Source organism: Siphateles boraxobius, unplaced genomic scaffold, assembly GCF_051911475.1.
Source record: "Siphateles boraxobius isolate OS27281-9 unplaced genomic scaffold, OSU_SipBor_1 41, whole genome shotgun sequence".
Taxonomy (NCBI): Eukaryota; Metazoa; Chordata; class Actinopteri; order Cypriniformes; family Leuciscidae; genus Siphateles; species Siphateles boraxobius.
Window position 1 is genome coordinate 10,326,027 of NW_027509042.1, and position 16,583 is coordinate 10,342,609.

The window sequence follows — 16,583 nt, forward strand, 5'->3', positions numbered from 1 at the left end:
TTAAACCTGCATCTGTAAATCCTGGATCTGTGTCTATGGAAAAAAGTAAACAAAACCAGGGAGGTTGTGACCCACATAATTCTATTATTGTTGGAGCCTAAAACCTTTAAAATGGGCTCTTGTTGAGTTTATAAGCTGCTCAGCAGATCCCATGAGGATTAAGAATAAATCATTTGAAAGCATGGATTTTTATCATCTGGTAGATGGGGAAAACAAACAGACAGAAAGAAAAATGATTTACCTTCTACCCCATATAAATGAAGATGATTTGCAGTATGATCTGATAGATGTTAAAATGATTCTGCTACACATTCTGTAAATACATAATATGTTTGATTTACATTTCATATAACCTCTTATACAAAGTATAATGAATCTAAAAATATATTACAATGTGAGATTAAAAAGATTATTATAGAAAGATTATACTACTTGGAAAAATACATTTATCTCATTACACATGACCTGTACTTCCACACAACTTGGTGCTGATCAAGCACATTTTACATAATGCCCTCAAGGTATGTGAGACTGAATATCACTGAAAGAAATATCAATAAAACTCTTACCATGGATCAAATAAAAACAGTGCCTGAAGGCTCAGTTTATCTCATAACAGGTTAACCTGCATGAGAAGATCATAAAGAAAATTTCTAATAAACCGTCCCTATGAGAATAGCCACCTGTCAAAATTCATGATTAGTTTGCTTTACATCATGGCCGCCCTGCTTTTAGGCAATGCATATATTATATGTTTGCATAGTGAAAGTGTCTGCATCTGTAAATATGAGGTGAGATTTAGTTGTCCTTATGAGACAATCTTTTGTCAAAACTTAAGCTCATGAACAGCACTGATAGATTACTGTCCAAAAATAAATGTTTTATATCGCTAAAAACAAGGCACTATTAAATTTCTGTATGCAGAAGGGAGAAAATATGCAGTTGTGTCAGCTCTTTACTTATGTTACTCTTTCGCCTTTTTAATCTATTGAACTTTCACTAGGGAACATTACTATATTTTTTTCTTCAAAATTAATAACTCAATGGAATTTACCTGTTTAAGCAGCAAAAGTTTAATTTTGACTGAACTGTGATTTAATATCTACTATAGGGACAACTGACTCAATGGCAGCTGAGCATTAAAGGTTGTCTGGGGTCTTTTCTCTGTCTGTACAGGATGACAGAGTATAATTATGTGCTGAAGGTCTGTGAGATTGAGGTAGATCCTCTGCTGGAGTGCAAGCCAGCTGGAGACGCTGAGGGCAACACAGACAAAAAAAAAACATTATTCAGTTATTTCTATTACATTTCATCCCATAGGAAATGAAAGAAAGTCATTCCTGTTGTGAATCAGTTGCCTGCTGGTTCTGCTAAAGGTTTTAATTCAGAAACACATTTATATATTGTTGAAATAAAAATTTCCAAAAATAAAATATATTAGATAATAAAATCAGAAGACCTTAAACTGTGAACATAAAACCAAAATGTATATATATGTTATATATAATATATATATATATTTCAGCCATGACTATTAATCCTTGAGACCCGCCCATATTTAGTGATTCGAAACATCTGTGAAATCAGAGAGAAAAAACAAAGAAGCACTTACATTTGTTTTTTTACGACAACACCTACCTTCCAGAGGGTCCCTTTCCCCTTGTACAGTTTGTAGATCATGTTGATGGGGATGAGAGAGAGAGAGGATATAGCCAGGAACCAGCCGATACCGTATGCCCACCATGGATACACATACGTGTTATTAAATTTCAGGGGACTGTACTTGACCAGAGAGAAAATAAAGGTTCCCTACAGGACATAATTGACAGGTTTGATCAGGACACATAATTGACATAATTGAAAATACAGGTTTGATCAGGACACATATGTATTCTTAAAAAAAAAGTATATATATATATAAAATTAGAAAGCAAAATAGGCCAAATATATTTTTTTTATTTAATTTTTACTTTGCATTTTTCATTATGGTCCGTTCTAATGCATCAATAAGCTGTATGATTATGATGTTTTTATACAGGCATATGAAAGTTTGATAAAGTATTTCAATTAACTGTGCTGAGTGCTCCTATTTTACCCTGTGACAGAAACACACTTACTACACAGACAGAGGGGGTGACATAGAGCCAACAGTACTTCATCACAGGCCAGGGTTTGTAACCAATCATGTCTTCTATGTTCTCATAGAATCGATCAGCACCTTGGAGAGAGACAGCACAATTTTTAGCACATGTCCCATGAAGAGTAGAAAGGACAATTTAAGGCACATTTAAATGGAGGCCACTCACCATATACCCAGCCGATGGCCACAGACTGACATGTAGCCAGGAACAGGAGAGTTGCTCCACTGCACACGTAATGATCAAACAACTGAATTATGTAGAGACCACCCTGTGAAACAAAAAGTAGGACACTTTTTTAAGATATAAAAAAATGATATTCTTATCAACAAAATTCAAAGCCCTGGACTACAAAAACATCTGCAGAATCAGAAATGCCTTCCAAAAACAAAATTTTTACAGATTTACAGGTTTCATTATAAAATACTGTATAAAAATGGTATATACCTCTGTAATCATGAAGAGGCTCATCAGGTAGCAGAAAAGGCAAATCCCTAAAAGCAACATCTCTCTTCTGAGGCCACGTCTCAACACAGTGGGAAACATGTCTGTCACTGATGTCATTATGCTCTCCAGTCCAACAAACTGATTGACACAAGAAAATACATTGGATGGGGAGGCAGGAACAGGGAGGAGAGCAAAGCAACAGATTTTTAGGCTTAGAAAGAGAAAAGGGTCTAACCTGGCTGTCCAACCCCAAAAGGATGATCATGGTGAAGAAACACACAGCCCAGAACTGAGACCATGGCAACATTGTCACCGCCTGAGGGTACACTATAAACACCAGTCCAGGACCTAACGACAGCCAAGGGAGAAGGTACAATGAGGTACATTGACCAACAGTATCCATAAATTACCCGGATTACTACATAGTTACCAAATTAATCAATAAAGATAGTATATTGATTTGAGCTGAAATTATTTTAGTAAGACATATAATGCCACAATTTAAAATAGCCCTTGCAAAGAATGACAAGTAATAGGGTCTGCTTCCATTTTTAACAAAGACTATTGAATTGAGGGAGTGACAATGAGACCGTATTAAAACAAACAATGCTATTCCGTTTAAAATTCAGTTTGATCATTTATTTGATATGTTGGAAAGTTTCAAAAGAACAATAAAAAATATTTCTCTTACCTGATTCAGCCACAAGGGATATTTCCACACCCTGCTCCTGTGCCATGTGACCCAGAACAGAGAAAATAGCAAATCCACCTATAAAACTGGTTCCACTGTTCAGCAAGCAGAGGAAGAAAGAGTCCCTAGGAATATTTTCACATCACAAACATTAGCTTATTTGAGAGGCTAGTCACTGCAAAGCAAATTGGTGGAGTTTACGTCTAGCTCCCCCTCGCTAGACGTTCAGCGAGGAAGACCAAATGTAATTTGGCCATATTGGGTGGAGCTAGAATATCCAACTACACCCTAACCCTACCCACAACCCCATACCTCCACCCCATTAGATATCCAGAGAGGTGGAGCTGGACATTATTTGACTCTGCAGTGAGCACCATTTGGCTTATTGTTGTCTGTTGTGTATTTGGTCAAAAGAAAAAGAAAAAGCAGAAAATGTAATGGTATCAAAAAAGAAATATTTTTTTATTTTATTTTACCAAAGTAAAAACAGTAATATTGTGAAAGATTATTACAATTTTAAATAACTATTTTCTATTTAAACATTTTAAAATGTAATTTATTCCTGTGATGGCAAAACGTCTTGGGTACGTATGTAACCCTCGTTCCCTGAGTAGGGAACGGAGACGTTACGTCGGATGACGATGAATGGGGTTTCGCTTAGAACACCTATCGACTTCGAGTATTACAAAATGAGCCAATGGCAAAGAAATGCCATGGGTCTGCGGAATTTGCATAGCGTAACTCCGCCCCACCTCGTGGGTATAAAACGAGGAAGCCGGTAACATGCAGATATGTTTCTTCGCTGAGGAGCCAAGACTGAGCTCAGGCGATCCCCGCGGTACAGCGGAAAGTGACAGGCAGACGTAACGTCTCCGTTCCCTACTCAGGGAACGAGGGTTACATACGTAACCAAGACGTTCCCTTTCGTTGTCACTCCGAGTTAAGTGTTAAGTTGGCACGGACGAAGGACTCCTATTTAGCACAGGAATACCAAGGTACACTGGGGGGCATATCCCATAGCTTAGAGGAAATATGCAATTATTGCCAACCCAGAGGGGGGGACTTAGAAAATACACATATGACCCAGAGGGATGCATATGGAGAACACTGGGGTGTCCAGCCGCAGGTGGAATATTTCAACCCCAGGGGATGCAAGGTGGCTTGCCAAAGGAAAGACACATGCTCAGAGAGGCTTACAGTGGAAATACACATGTGGGGGTCGCTCAGAGGAGGGACCATGCACACGGGAGGCACCTAGCTGACGCGCAGGCAATAGATACTGGCGCCGACGTCAGGAGTGCTGGAGGAGCTCAGGGGTTTCGGGGAAGCTCACCTGAGGAGAATATCACACGTATCCAGTCCGTGGAGTGGAATGGCGAGCAAGCGAAGACACCTGAGCGGGTCCGGTACTAGCTGGTTGAAGCGAGTACATTAGAGGACACAGGCTCCACTCAGAGATTATAGAATCTGGCGAATGTGTTAGGTGTCGCCCAGCCTGCAGCTCTGCAGATGTCTGTTAGCGAGGCGCAATGCGCTAGAGCCAAAGAGGACGCCACACTCCGGGTGAGTGGGCAGTCACACCAAGGGGGCACGGTCGACCTTGCTGCTGGTATGCCAAAGCAATGGTGTCCACTATCCAGTGAGACAACCTTTGGTTGGAGAGAGCCTTTCCCTTCAGCTTCCCACCATATCGGACAAAGAGCTGGTCTGAGTCCTGAAACACTGCGTCCTGTCTACATAGGCGTGGAGAACGCGTACTGGACAGAGCAGAGCCAAGGCTGGGTCTGCCTCCTCCAGGGGCAGCGCTTGCAGGTTCACCACCTGGTCCCGGAAGGGAGTGGTAGGAACCTTGGGCACCTATCCAGGTCGGGGTCTCAGGATCACGTGAGAGTAAGCCGGCCCGAATTCAAGGCACACTTCGTCAACGGAGAATGCGTGCAGGTCCCCTACCCTCTTGATGGAGGCCAGTGCAACCAGGAGCGCTGTCTTCAAGACAGGAATTTAAACTCGACTGATTGCAGGGGCTCAAACGGAGCACTCTTCGGGGCAGTTAGACCAACTGAGAGGTCCCAAGAGGGAAAGAGAGGAGGGCGAGGCGGATTTAGTCTCCTGGCTCCTCTCAGGAACCTGATGACCAGGTCGTGCTTCCCCACCGACTTACCTTCGATGAGGTCATGGTGTGCGGCAATGGCGGCAACATAGACTTTCAGGGTGGAGGGAGACAGCCTTCGCTCCAACCCCTGTTGAAGGAAGGAAAGCACAACGCTGATCGAGCAACTCCGGGGGTCTTCTCGGTGAGAAGAGCACCAGCTGACGAAGATGTTCCACTTCAACGCATAGACGTGTCTCGTGGACGACGCCCTAGCGGAAGTGACGGTAGCCACCACCGCTGGTGGTAGGGTACTCAAACCTGCCTCGTCCCATCCCGGAGCCACACGTGGAGGTTCCAGAGATCGGGACGAGGGTGCCATAGGGTGCCCCGTCCCTGAGAAAGAAGGTTCTTCCTCAGAGGGATCGGCCAGGGAGGTGCTGTCGCGAGGAGTACTAGTTCGGGGAACCAGGTCCGGTTGGGCCAGTAAGGGGCAACCAGAATGACCTGCTCCTCGTCCTCCCTGACCTTGCGCAAGGTCTGCGCAAGAAGGCTCACTGGGGGAAACGCATTGCGGCCCCTGCGGCCAGCTGTGCGCCAGAGCATCCGTGTCGAGTGTGCCCTCGGTCAGGGAATAAAACTGGGCGCAATGGGTCGAGTCGTGAGAGGCAAACAGATCTATCTGTGCATCCCCGAACTGGTCCCAAATCAGCTGAACCGACTGGGGATGGAGTCGCCATTCTCCAGGGAGTGGCTGAAGCCGTGAGAGCTCGTCGGCTGCACAGTTCAGCGCTCTGGGAATGAAAATGGCTCGAAGCGACCTCAGATGCTTCTGACTCCATAGGAGGAGGTGGCGAGCGAGTTGTGACATACAGCGGGAGCGTAGACCACCTTGATGGTTGATGTACGCTACAGTGGCGGTATTGTCTGAACGGACTAGTACGTGTTGACCCCTGAGCAACGCCCGGAAGCGGTGCAGGGCAAGGCGTACTGCCAACAACTCGAGGCAATTGACATGCCATAGCCGCTGGGGTCCAATCCAGGAGCCCGTGGCAGCATGTCCATTGCACATGGTGCCCCAGCCCGAGGTGGAGGCATCTGTTGAGACATCAACATGCCGGGAAGCTCGTTCCAGGGGGACACCCGCCCTGAGAAAACTGAGGTTCGCCACGGGGTGAAGAACTGACGGCAGGTCGGAGTAACTGGTACTCGGAGCGTGACGTGTTGCCATGCCCACCTCGGGACTCGTTCGCGAAGCCAAGCTGAAGCGGTCTCATATGAAGCAATCCGAGCGGCGTGACCGCGGCTGCAGATGCCATATGCCCCAGGAGCCTCTGAAAGAGTTTCAGTGGAACCGCACTCCTGCCCTGGAATTGTCTCAGGCAAGTCAGCAGTGACTGCGCGCGCTCGCTCGTAAGCTGCGCGGACATGGCGACCGAGTCGATGTCCATACCGAGAAAAGAGATCCTCTGCACGGGGAAAAGTTTGCTTTTCTCCCAGTTGACCCGAAGGCCCAGACGAGCTAGGTGCCGAAGCACTAAGTCCCTGTGTTCGCAAACCTGAACTCGAGAGTAAGCTAGGATCAGCCAGTCGTCGATATAACTCAGGATGCGAACCCTGTGTTCCCGAAGGGGAACAAGGGCAGCCTCGACGACCTTAGTGAAGATGCGAGGAGACAGGGCTAGCACGAAAGGGAGAACCGCGTACTGGTATGCCTGCCCCTCGAAAGCAAACCGAAGGAACAGTCTGTGTCGAGGAAGAATGGAGACATGAAAGTAGGCGTCCTTCAGGTCAATCGCTGCAAACCAATCCTGGGGCAATATGCATTCGAAAATGCGTTTGGCGGTAAGCATCTTGAAGGGCATCCTGTGAAGGGAGAGGTTCAGCACGCGCAAGTCAAGGATTGGCCGTAACCCACCGATTGCACCCTTCGCCAGCAGGGTGGTAATCTCTGCTCTCATGATGGGGGCATAGCCACCGACAAAAGTGGAGCGGACTCCCCAAGCGGGGAGGAGACCGCGCAAACTGAATCGCATAGCCGAGCCTGATGGTCCGCACGACCCAGCGGGACAGACGGGGAAGCTCTAACCAGGCTCCCAGGAACTGAACCAGCTGGATCATGTGAACCACAGGCGTCCCCCCGGAGGGGCAGCGAAGCGGAGTAACTGGCCCAGACGTGTGGACAGCATAGCGGCCCGATGTGGGGGCACAGTTAATAACCGCGCCCTGGCAGAGGGGGCCAGGGGAGGACCAGGCTGGTCGTCCCGTGGGGGTCTGCTCTGCCAGGGGTCTGGCGACAGAGGGGGACAGGGGCGAAGCGGTCTGTGGACGGCACGCCGTGTCAACCACCTCTGGGACAGAGGGGGACGAGGAGAGCACGGCTTGTGGGCGGCGCTCTGTGACGTCCGAGAACTCTCTGTGCTCAGAGACGGGAGAGTCAGTTCTTTGGAGAATAAGGATTCTTCCCCGGCCCTCCCCCGGGGAAAGGAGTGGTCCTGCTACCAACTCCTGGAACGAACTGAGTCCCATCTCTGAGGAGCCCATCTCAAGAGCGCCGCTTAACCCGGCGTGTAGCGGGGGGCGGGGCTGGAGAGGACTGTGGAGTCCGACCTGGGATATGGGAATGTCGGACAGACGGGTCCGCGCGACATCCAGCACATCAGACAGGTTCAGCCACAGAATGGTGAGCATCACCTGACCCAGGGAGCGTACGGCCACTTTCGTCGCTCGGAGAGCAAGGTCAGTGGCGGCGCGCAGCTCAGTGAAGAGCCCTGGGTCAGTCCCGCCCTAATGCAGGTCCATGAGCATCTGGGTCAGGTGGACCAGCAGAATGACCATGGCATGCAGTGAGGCGGCTGCCAGTCCCGTGGCGCTATAGGATCTCGCCACAAGCGTAGACGAAAAACTACAGGCCACGGGCGGGTCCTTAGGATTGCGCCGAGAAGAAGCACTCTGAGGACACATAGCATCGCAACAGAGCGTTCAGCCGGGGGGACCCCAGTGTACCCATGGGCAGCAGCCCCATCGAGGGGAGGAAAGGCGGATGAGATCAGCGAGCGGTCCCGAGAAGACAAGGGGGTCTTCTAGGACTTCGAGATCTCATCATGCACGTCCGGGAAGAAAGGTATTGGGGTTTGCTCTGGACGAGGGTCGGCGGCCTTACCCAAAAACCAATCGTCCCGGGAAAGCATGGCCGTCATCTCCGGATCAGACTCAGGCACAGCCGTATGCACACCGGAAGGTGGCAGCTGTGACGAGCCCTCACATCCAGAAGACTCAAACCCACCTAGTGATGCTGCAACAGACATGGCATCTTCCTCTGTAGCTTCAACTGAAACACGGGTGTCACCAGAGGGTAGACCCGCGGGAATCAGCAGTTCACTAGCGGGCACCGTCATAGAAGAGGGGGGCTGGGGTCGCGGACACATAGTCGGGCCTTGTTCCAGACCGTAACCCTCAGGTCACCCTGGCCACCAGCCGAAGATCGGGGGGTGGATGAGGGGACACTCACTCTGCGAGTTCACCGAGTCTCGACCTATATATGACGCGATGATCAAGTTCCCAGCGAGAACATGAGTCACCCACGAGCGCTGTTCAAGCATGATCAAAGCCCAAACACATGCCCATCAGAGTCCGATACCAGTCCGCGTTGCAACCAGAAATGCACGGGCGAGCCGTTTTTTAAAAGACGTTCCGCGTGCGAGCTCTTTTATGAGAGGAGAAAAAAAACCTCCGCGATGTTGAAGCGCACAGGGAGACACACACACACACACACACTGGCAGATCACAGCACAGATCAGCAGGCACTGTGAGCTCGCTGCAGATCGCCGTCACATCAACACCGGAGAGAGAAGCTCGTCTCGTAGAGCGAAGTCAGAGATGACTGTTTCTATGCTTTACTCATTCTAATATGCTGATTTGGTGCACAAGGAACATTTCTTATTGTTATTACAGTAGGTTACGATTGTGCTTAATATTTTTGTGGACATTGTGCAATTTAAAAAAAAAAGTTTTTTGAAGGCTCTTATTCTTTGAGTTTATTAACTTTAATCATCTTTAAGTGAAAACTACAGATTAAATTAACCAATTTTATCAGTTCAAATAAAATTTTCTGCTTCATATAATGCACACTCACCTGTAACAATTATTGTTATATTGATTATAGCTTCCAAGAGAGCTGAGATATCCAAGACATATAGCATAAGAATAAAAGACCTGAGTACCAGCATCCATCCATACCTTGCAAACAAACAAAAACAAGACAATTCAGAAAGAGTAACTTAAAAAGCACAATACAAGAAAACAGTAATACAGTATCTAAATTAGATTTTCTGTAACTCATTAGGCTTTCTAATGTCTTTACCTGTGGGTCAGCTAGCCGTGTCAGATCCGGGTACATATAATAGTGGATGCCGTTGATGGCACCAGGTAGAGTGACCCCGCGTATGAGCAGTATCAGGAGCATTACATAAGGGAATGTTGCTGTGAAATAGACTGCCTGTAAATATAATAATATTGCAGCAGTTAATTGACAATAATGTAGAGTGTATGGGTATTTCATGCTGAAAACTGTTTTCTGTTCTGTCACCGGTAATAAAAAGATTGAAAATGTTTTACTTATTTAAGTAATTTGGTGCAGTTTTGTATGCCCATAACTTTTTAATGAAAGGTATTATGGATGTTTGTAGGACTATAACCTTCCCAGTAGATTTCACGCCTTTCCAGATGCAGAAGTAGACCAGGATCCAGACGAGTAAGAGAATAAGGGCCAAGTCCCACCTTATTGTTCCCAAATGTTCTATTCCACTGGACAGTTGCAACACTCTGTGGCTGAACATACAGAAAGCATTCAAGAAAGCATTCAACAATATAATAAAACTGTGAGTTGGCTGTCTTATGTAAATGGATTGCTAGAAAGACTCAAGGAGAACATTATCATATTCATATATGAAATTTGCATGGCACCATGTCCAATTGTAATTGTAATTCTGACCTGGTTTGATGTCAGATTCTCCAAAATATTAAACTTATATATGAATTGTTATTTTATTCTCAGCGTAAGTTCATTGCATTTTTATTTAACTCACTGCCAGAACTCCATCACAGAGGAAGTGGCATTAAGAGGAGACATCCTCTCTGAACTTGAATTCTTCCCACTAAGCACAGTACAAGCATCTAAACCCAAAGAGATACAAATATGGTTAAAGGACAGGTATATAGCAACAATCCTGAAGAACAAATAAACCCAGACCTAATCTGATTAAATATTCATAAATTTCACAAAACATCTGGTTCATACGTAGTATCCCACTCCCAATCCTGGCATAAGCATCAAATGGGGAGATTTCTGCACAAAGAGAAATCTCCTTCATTATATGTGCGTGTGAAGCAAATACACACGCTTCACTGTTTTTAGTGAAGTACCACATGAGGTCCCTTCCGACTTGTCTCTCAGCCGCCTGCTCAGGGATCAATTTAGATTATAAAGCTCGTTTTGAGGAAAATCGGGTTTTAGCTTGTTGTCTACGTTACTGTGATTGGAAATAGGAGTCATTTGTGTTTTAACAATGTTTAGCTCATGAGTTATTGATCCGGGAAGTTGGAATCTGTAAATATATTGCAAACTTCACTGAACTCCTGAACTTTACAACTCCTTGAGTTAAGCACTGACCATTTCTTTATATTTGAGTCCAAGTTCAAACATTATGAACCCCTCCATTGTTAAGGAACGGAGCTCTGAAACACTGCCAGCGGGACATTAAACTGGAAGTGATTGTCCGAGCTCAGGACAAACTCAGCTCAGCTGTCTGAACAGGTTTTACAAGTGAACGCAAATGTTTTTGCGAAGGAGCGTAAAAGTTTTGCGAGGGAACGTAAAAGTTTTGCAAGGGAACTTTTTTCTCCCATCCCAAATTTTTTCCACCACCATGTCCCTTTAGGGGCTCCGTACCAAGATGTTCTTTTCATGTATTCTTTAATGTCTGTTTTAAATATCTGAGAGGTGACTGGAGGCTCTGGACCATGCCAGGGATGCAGTAACGGTGCTTGTTCATTTCCAGAAATGAAATATGGGCTTGTTTTGTAAGGATTTAGAGAGAGGCCTCCAACATGTGTCAATACATATATCGGTTTTTCAAGCTTACTCTGAAAGCTATAGGTCACAGGAGTCATTGGAACCAATAATTTAAGTGACCTTAGTTAAAGCATTTACTTCACTGTTCTATATTAAAATGTCCTCACACTGAGAGAAAGAATGTGTTATCTGGATGTTTTGGAAAAGTCTCCTGTTTATAGTTAGAGCGCAACCAAATCCAACCTTGAAGAGGCTGTGTCTATGTGTTAGTATTTTGGGTTATAGGTTGACTTCTTGTTCCGGACAAGCTGGCACGTAGAAACGCAGTTCTGTGACCTGGAAGGCTACAATGTGCCTAATCCAGGGTCCGGGTGTCAGCCACATAATCGATTGAGATATGCTGTCTATGTGTGGAAAATTAATATATTAATCTAATTTTTAGCCAATCAGAATCAGAATAATAGCTTAGCTTAGTAGCTTAGACCTTGGTAAAATGTGATTACTATTCTCTCTAGTCTTTTACAGTGATGTATGTGTAGAACAATAATGAAACCTGCATCAGATATTTTGTACAACAAATATTTAATGATTGTACTAACAACTACTCATTGAAACTATGGGTATCTTGTGTGTGGCTGATCTAAAGTAATGTTCCTTTAATATTTCATAATAAATTAGTTATTTAAAGCAATAATTCTGCAAATGCAAGGCTCTTTAAATATATGAATACACACTGCAGAGTTTTGAACATCAGATAGCCTGTGTTAAGTGATGACTGTTTTGAGTTTTGTGTTTAGAGTTTTGAAAAAATGACATTAAGGTTCTGAAATTGGTGCTGAATTGATTGTAAAAAAAACTTTAATATAACTTTAAGCTAGATATCCTACTGTTACTAACTTTCTTTTTTTTTTATAGAAAAGATTGAAGAGCTAGCCCTCCATCCAAAACCCAGCCTACCAGCCTGGTACCGAACAAGTACATGTAATACACAGCCTACATACTGTCCATGTGAGCTTAAACTAAATGTACCTGTGTTCCACAGATTGTTGCAGCTGGCCCAGGGTAGTTCTACACTGAAGGCTGAGAATAAATACAGAAAAGCCCAGGCTATGATGATGATGTAGGTGATTGAGCCATAGACAATAATCATTTGACTGGCATAACCCATTCCTGAAAAAAGGAGTCACGTTAGTACAAAATTTTTAAACAAATGTTACCTGATTTTAGGTAATATAGAAATATTGCAATAGAAAGTGCAACAAAAATACACAAAAAAGTAGGCCTATATACTAGAGATAGAGGTCACTGTTTAAAATATAGTTGCGCATTTGTTATTATTTTACTATATTTTATTATGATATATTTTTTATTTGTTATTTTAACAATTATAGCAACAAAAGCTTGGTGTCGTGGGCCACTAAATTAGTTTCTAGTAATAAGTTTCTAATGGGTGATAACTAGTTTCTGCAAATGCGGTTGCTGAAAAATATACCGTATAGCCTATTTTAATATAAATTTAAATGTAAACACATTAACTTTGTTAGCAAATGCATTACAATCTGTACAACATTTGACTAAATTATAAGAAGCATCACAAAATCCATAATTGAGAAATGAGCAACCAACCTTCAAAAAGAGGACAGATCTTTCTCCAACATGTGATGCCTCCCTGACTTGTGTACTGACCCAAAGATGTCTCAAGCACGAAAAGCGGGATACCACAAGTAACCAGGTACAGGATGTATGGAATGAAAAAAGCCCCTAAGGATTTAAGATGTTAATGGTAAAATGAGATGATAAATAATAATTTTAAAAAGTCCTATGTGAATCTATACATAACTTCTACATGTGTCCATGATGTCCAGTATAACTGTTAGCCAGCACCATACATACTCTGTTCAAGTTGCTGAAGTATCATTTGGTTTCTTGTGGAATCCCCCAATTCAAATATAACTAAATGTTTTATTGAACATCATGTCCTAATGTCATATTAATTTATTATACTGTATAATGTATGCCACATCAGGATTATATCTAAATTAAAAAAATATATATCTATAAAAGTAAACCTATAACCTCAAAATTCTTATATAGAATATTGCTTAGAAAAAAGGTTTCAAATTTTGTATTTATCTGAATGCTATTTGTTTAAAGTTGCCCCCCTAATGGAATCCAAAATCAAATTGTATATAAAGATGTAACTGGTTATGAATATGTTAACGTTGTATAATGTGATAAAAAAAAACAAATGTAATTTATTAAAAGTATGTGAAACAGATGGTTTATAAATGCTTCTCAAAAACACAGACATTGAAGGATATACAGCACTTCAATATCCTAATCTCTTTTTAAAGTAATGTTTAAATACGGTAATACTTGTACTGTATAGCCTAGTTAAAAAAATGCAGGCAATGACTTGATCCCTTAATCACAATTAAAATGATAACCCTAATCAGCAATTAATCAGGTGTAGCCTATTGTTCAATGCTACTCACCTCCTCCATTTTTATAGCAAAGATATGGGAACCTCCAGACATTTCCAAGCCCAATGATAGCTCCGGCTACAGTCAGCAGAAATTCAATCTTGTTTGCCCAATGGCCTCTCTCTCCAGGACTTAGATCAGCCTGTTGGTTCCCTGTCCGCCTGCTAGAGGTGTGTGCCATAGTTAGGCTTACACTGTTTATGTGTGGGAGTCTGTGTCTGTCAGCGCTAAGATGTGCGTGTACGATTCGAAGAAGCTTTTGTATTAGCGCGTTTCTTTATCACAGCTTTTAAGCATTACTAGGGGAGGGCGATGGGTGTTTAGGCTGCAGGGAGAGTAGAGATGTGTTAACTTGTTCGGTGGCGTTTAGTCCATTAGTTCTGTGGCTGCAGGCATTTTAATAGCCTACGTTTTTTTTCTCAGCAGTGTAGCTATATTTCAAAAGGTGTTGTCAGTCAAGTCTTGACCTGTGCAATTCTTCTAATGCCCTTTATTGGCATGAGTCTCAGCCTTTGATAATGAAGGGATATAGGCTACAAGGGGGGTTGAGTATGATTGTTTAATAAATAAAGGGTCCTCTATGAATTTAGTCTACTCTTCACTGTTAAACCTAACGGTCGAGTTTACTAAATGAAAAGTTAATTTTACTTAAATAGCCTATTACTTAAATTGTAGGGGTGAGCGTCAGGGATGCCAACTCGCGCAATTGACATTTTTCACACGCTCTCACGCCACACGACCGTTTTCTCACGCAGAGAAAAATACGAAGCAAAGAGGACACACCGACGGACAGAGCATGTTACTTTATTTTTTATTTTCAGCTCTCCGATTCTGTCAATTTTATTACGAAATTCAAACAGTATTTTTTTAAACAAAACCACATAATTGTACTAGACGTGTGAAATTAATGCGGGGAAAAAATAAATACTCTGAACCCTAAATAGGTTTAAACAAACTGAGAAAGTCAAAACGCGTTAGGATGTGCCCAGAAAAAAATAGTAGGCCTTGCAAACATGTTTGTGCTATTGCTAACTAACTATTATCAGCAAAACATTTGCTTTAATAGAGAAATACCAGATTCACAGACCAGGTTTAAACCTAGTCCCATGGCTAAAATGGTTATTTGAGCTGTCTCAACTAAAAAAACAACTTGCAGATCCATTATCTTGTTTCAAGATGCAGATTTTTGCTGATGAAGATTTTTTTCAAAGGGCTATTTATAAAAGCTTCTTAAATGTCCTAATTTCACCATGGCTTGCTACTCCTAGCTTAATCTTGTATGAAACTGGGCCGAAGTATTTAAGAGGAATTATAGTTTAATGTAATATTATATGGACTCAAATGGAATAGGCTCACAATACTGATTATAAATATTAGATAATTATTAAATTTAAATGGTTTAAAGCTATCGATTTCCTGAATTGGCTTGAGTTACTTTATCATTGGGTTTAAAGATATTGTTTTTTCCCTACTAACAGTTAAATTAAGCATGAAACAGAAGCTGCGGTAGTGTTTTGTTCTCTTTTGTGGCATATGAATGAAAAGGCTTTAGGAATGAGAAAAAAAATAACAGGACTTAATTTCATCCTTGTAAATTGATTGGATTGTAGGAAGTTGGGCATTGCTAATGGAGGTAGATCTGAATGCCAGTTTGCAGTGGAGGATGCCTCTTCTGAGACACACATCATACAGATCTAAAGTGCAAGTGCACTAAGGGCGTGTCCAAATCCACTTTTGCTAGTTTAATGACGGGAAAAATGGTCGGCACGCCCAGACCCATAGATAGACACTAGATGTCGCCTTGGGGTTCTAAGCATGCAACCGCCACCATCTTGGAACAGGGGTGTTGTCATAGGAAGTACCTAACGCTGAATTCATGAATGATGCCGGACTTTTGTGCTGCGTATGGATGTTCACACGAACGAAATCTAAAAACCAGACAGCTAGGGATTACATTTCACAAGAATGTGATATTTTGTAAATTTTTTAAAATTTCTCTGGACTCAATGATAAATACATGTCTGACCGTCGGAACGAACCAAAACAACTAGAAAATCGCATTCATGGCGATTTATTGTGATTTTATTTATGTTATACCTTTTCCTACATTAACACTGATGCATTAGAGAGGAGGGGCTCCCCTGTTCCATGATGGCGGCTCTACTGACGCATTCGTTCCAATGAACTGCCGTAGCCAAGGCGACATCTAGTGTATATGTCTATGGCCCAGACCATGTTCTGAAAAGGTTATCCCTATTCTCTTAATGAGTAATGGGTGTGTTTTGAGCTTACTTTTCTAAAAACCAATCAGAGTCTCATCTCCCATTCCCTTTTAAAGCCAGTTGCGCTCGTGCCATGGCAGATTGATATTTACATGGCGGAATTTACAAGCGGAAAGACTGAACACTTGTCCAGATAGGGAAACGGATCTGCTCGTGCGCGAGGTTAAAGCTATACGGGACAAGCCGGATTCCACCATATCTTTATGTACACAATAATAATCTTTTACATTGTAATCTTTTTATTTTTAATATTTGCCATGTTTTTGTGCTGCTGCGCATCCCTGTGTGTGTAATAAGCAGAGTGTGTGTGTAATTTGTGCGTTGTGCACCCACCTATAGGCGCATATTACTAATGCGCCCTTTAAATAAAAAAATAAAAA

General features: G+C 43.1%; 1 protein-coding gene across 1 annotated transcript; it reads right to left on the reverse strand.

Annotated features, from left to right (window-relative positions):
- Positions 1-446: 446 nt before the first annotated feature.
- slc6a11a (solute carrier family 6 member 11a) lies at positions 447-14,215 on the reverse strand. The gene is made up of 14 exons (XM_077198250.1): positions 13,934-14,215; positions 13,065-13,199; positions 12,468-12,608; positions 10,453-10,540; positions 10,063-10,195; positions 9,729-9,863; positions 9,501-9,604; positions 3,277-3,401; positions 2,821-2,933; positions 2,586-2,723; positions 2,307-2,409; positions 2,118-2,218; positions 1,639-1,809; positions 447-1,256 (listed from the first exon to the last, which is right to left on the reverse strand). Exons 1-14 carry the CDS (start codon positions 14,100-14,102, stop codon positions 1,140-1,142), a joined length of 1,773 nt encoding a protein of 590 aa, XP_077054365.1. The 5' UTR covers positions 14,103-14,215; the 3' UTR covers positions 447-1,139.
- Between the last annotated feature and the right edge of the window lie 2,368 nt (positions 14,216-16,583).

Coding starts and splice junctions, on each gene's coding strand:
- slc6a11a (XM_077198250.1), bottom strand. CDS start 14,102: ATGGCACACACCTCTAGCAGGCGGACAGGGAACCAACAGGCTGATCTA. Junction 9,605..9,728: donor CACGGCTAGCTGACCCACAG/GTAAAGACATTA, acceptor TTTGTTTGCAAG/GTATGGATGGATGCTGGTAC. Junction 1,257..1,638: donor GGAAAGGGACCCTCTGGAAG/GTAGGTGTTGTC, acceptor TGTTGCCCTCAG/CGTCTCCAGCTGGCTTGCAC.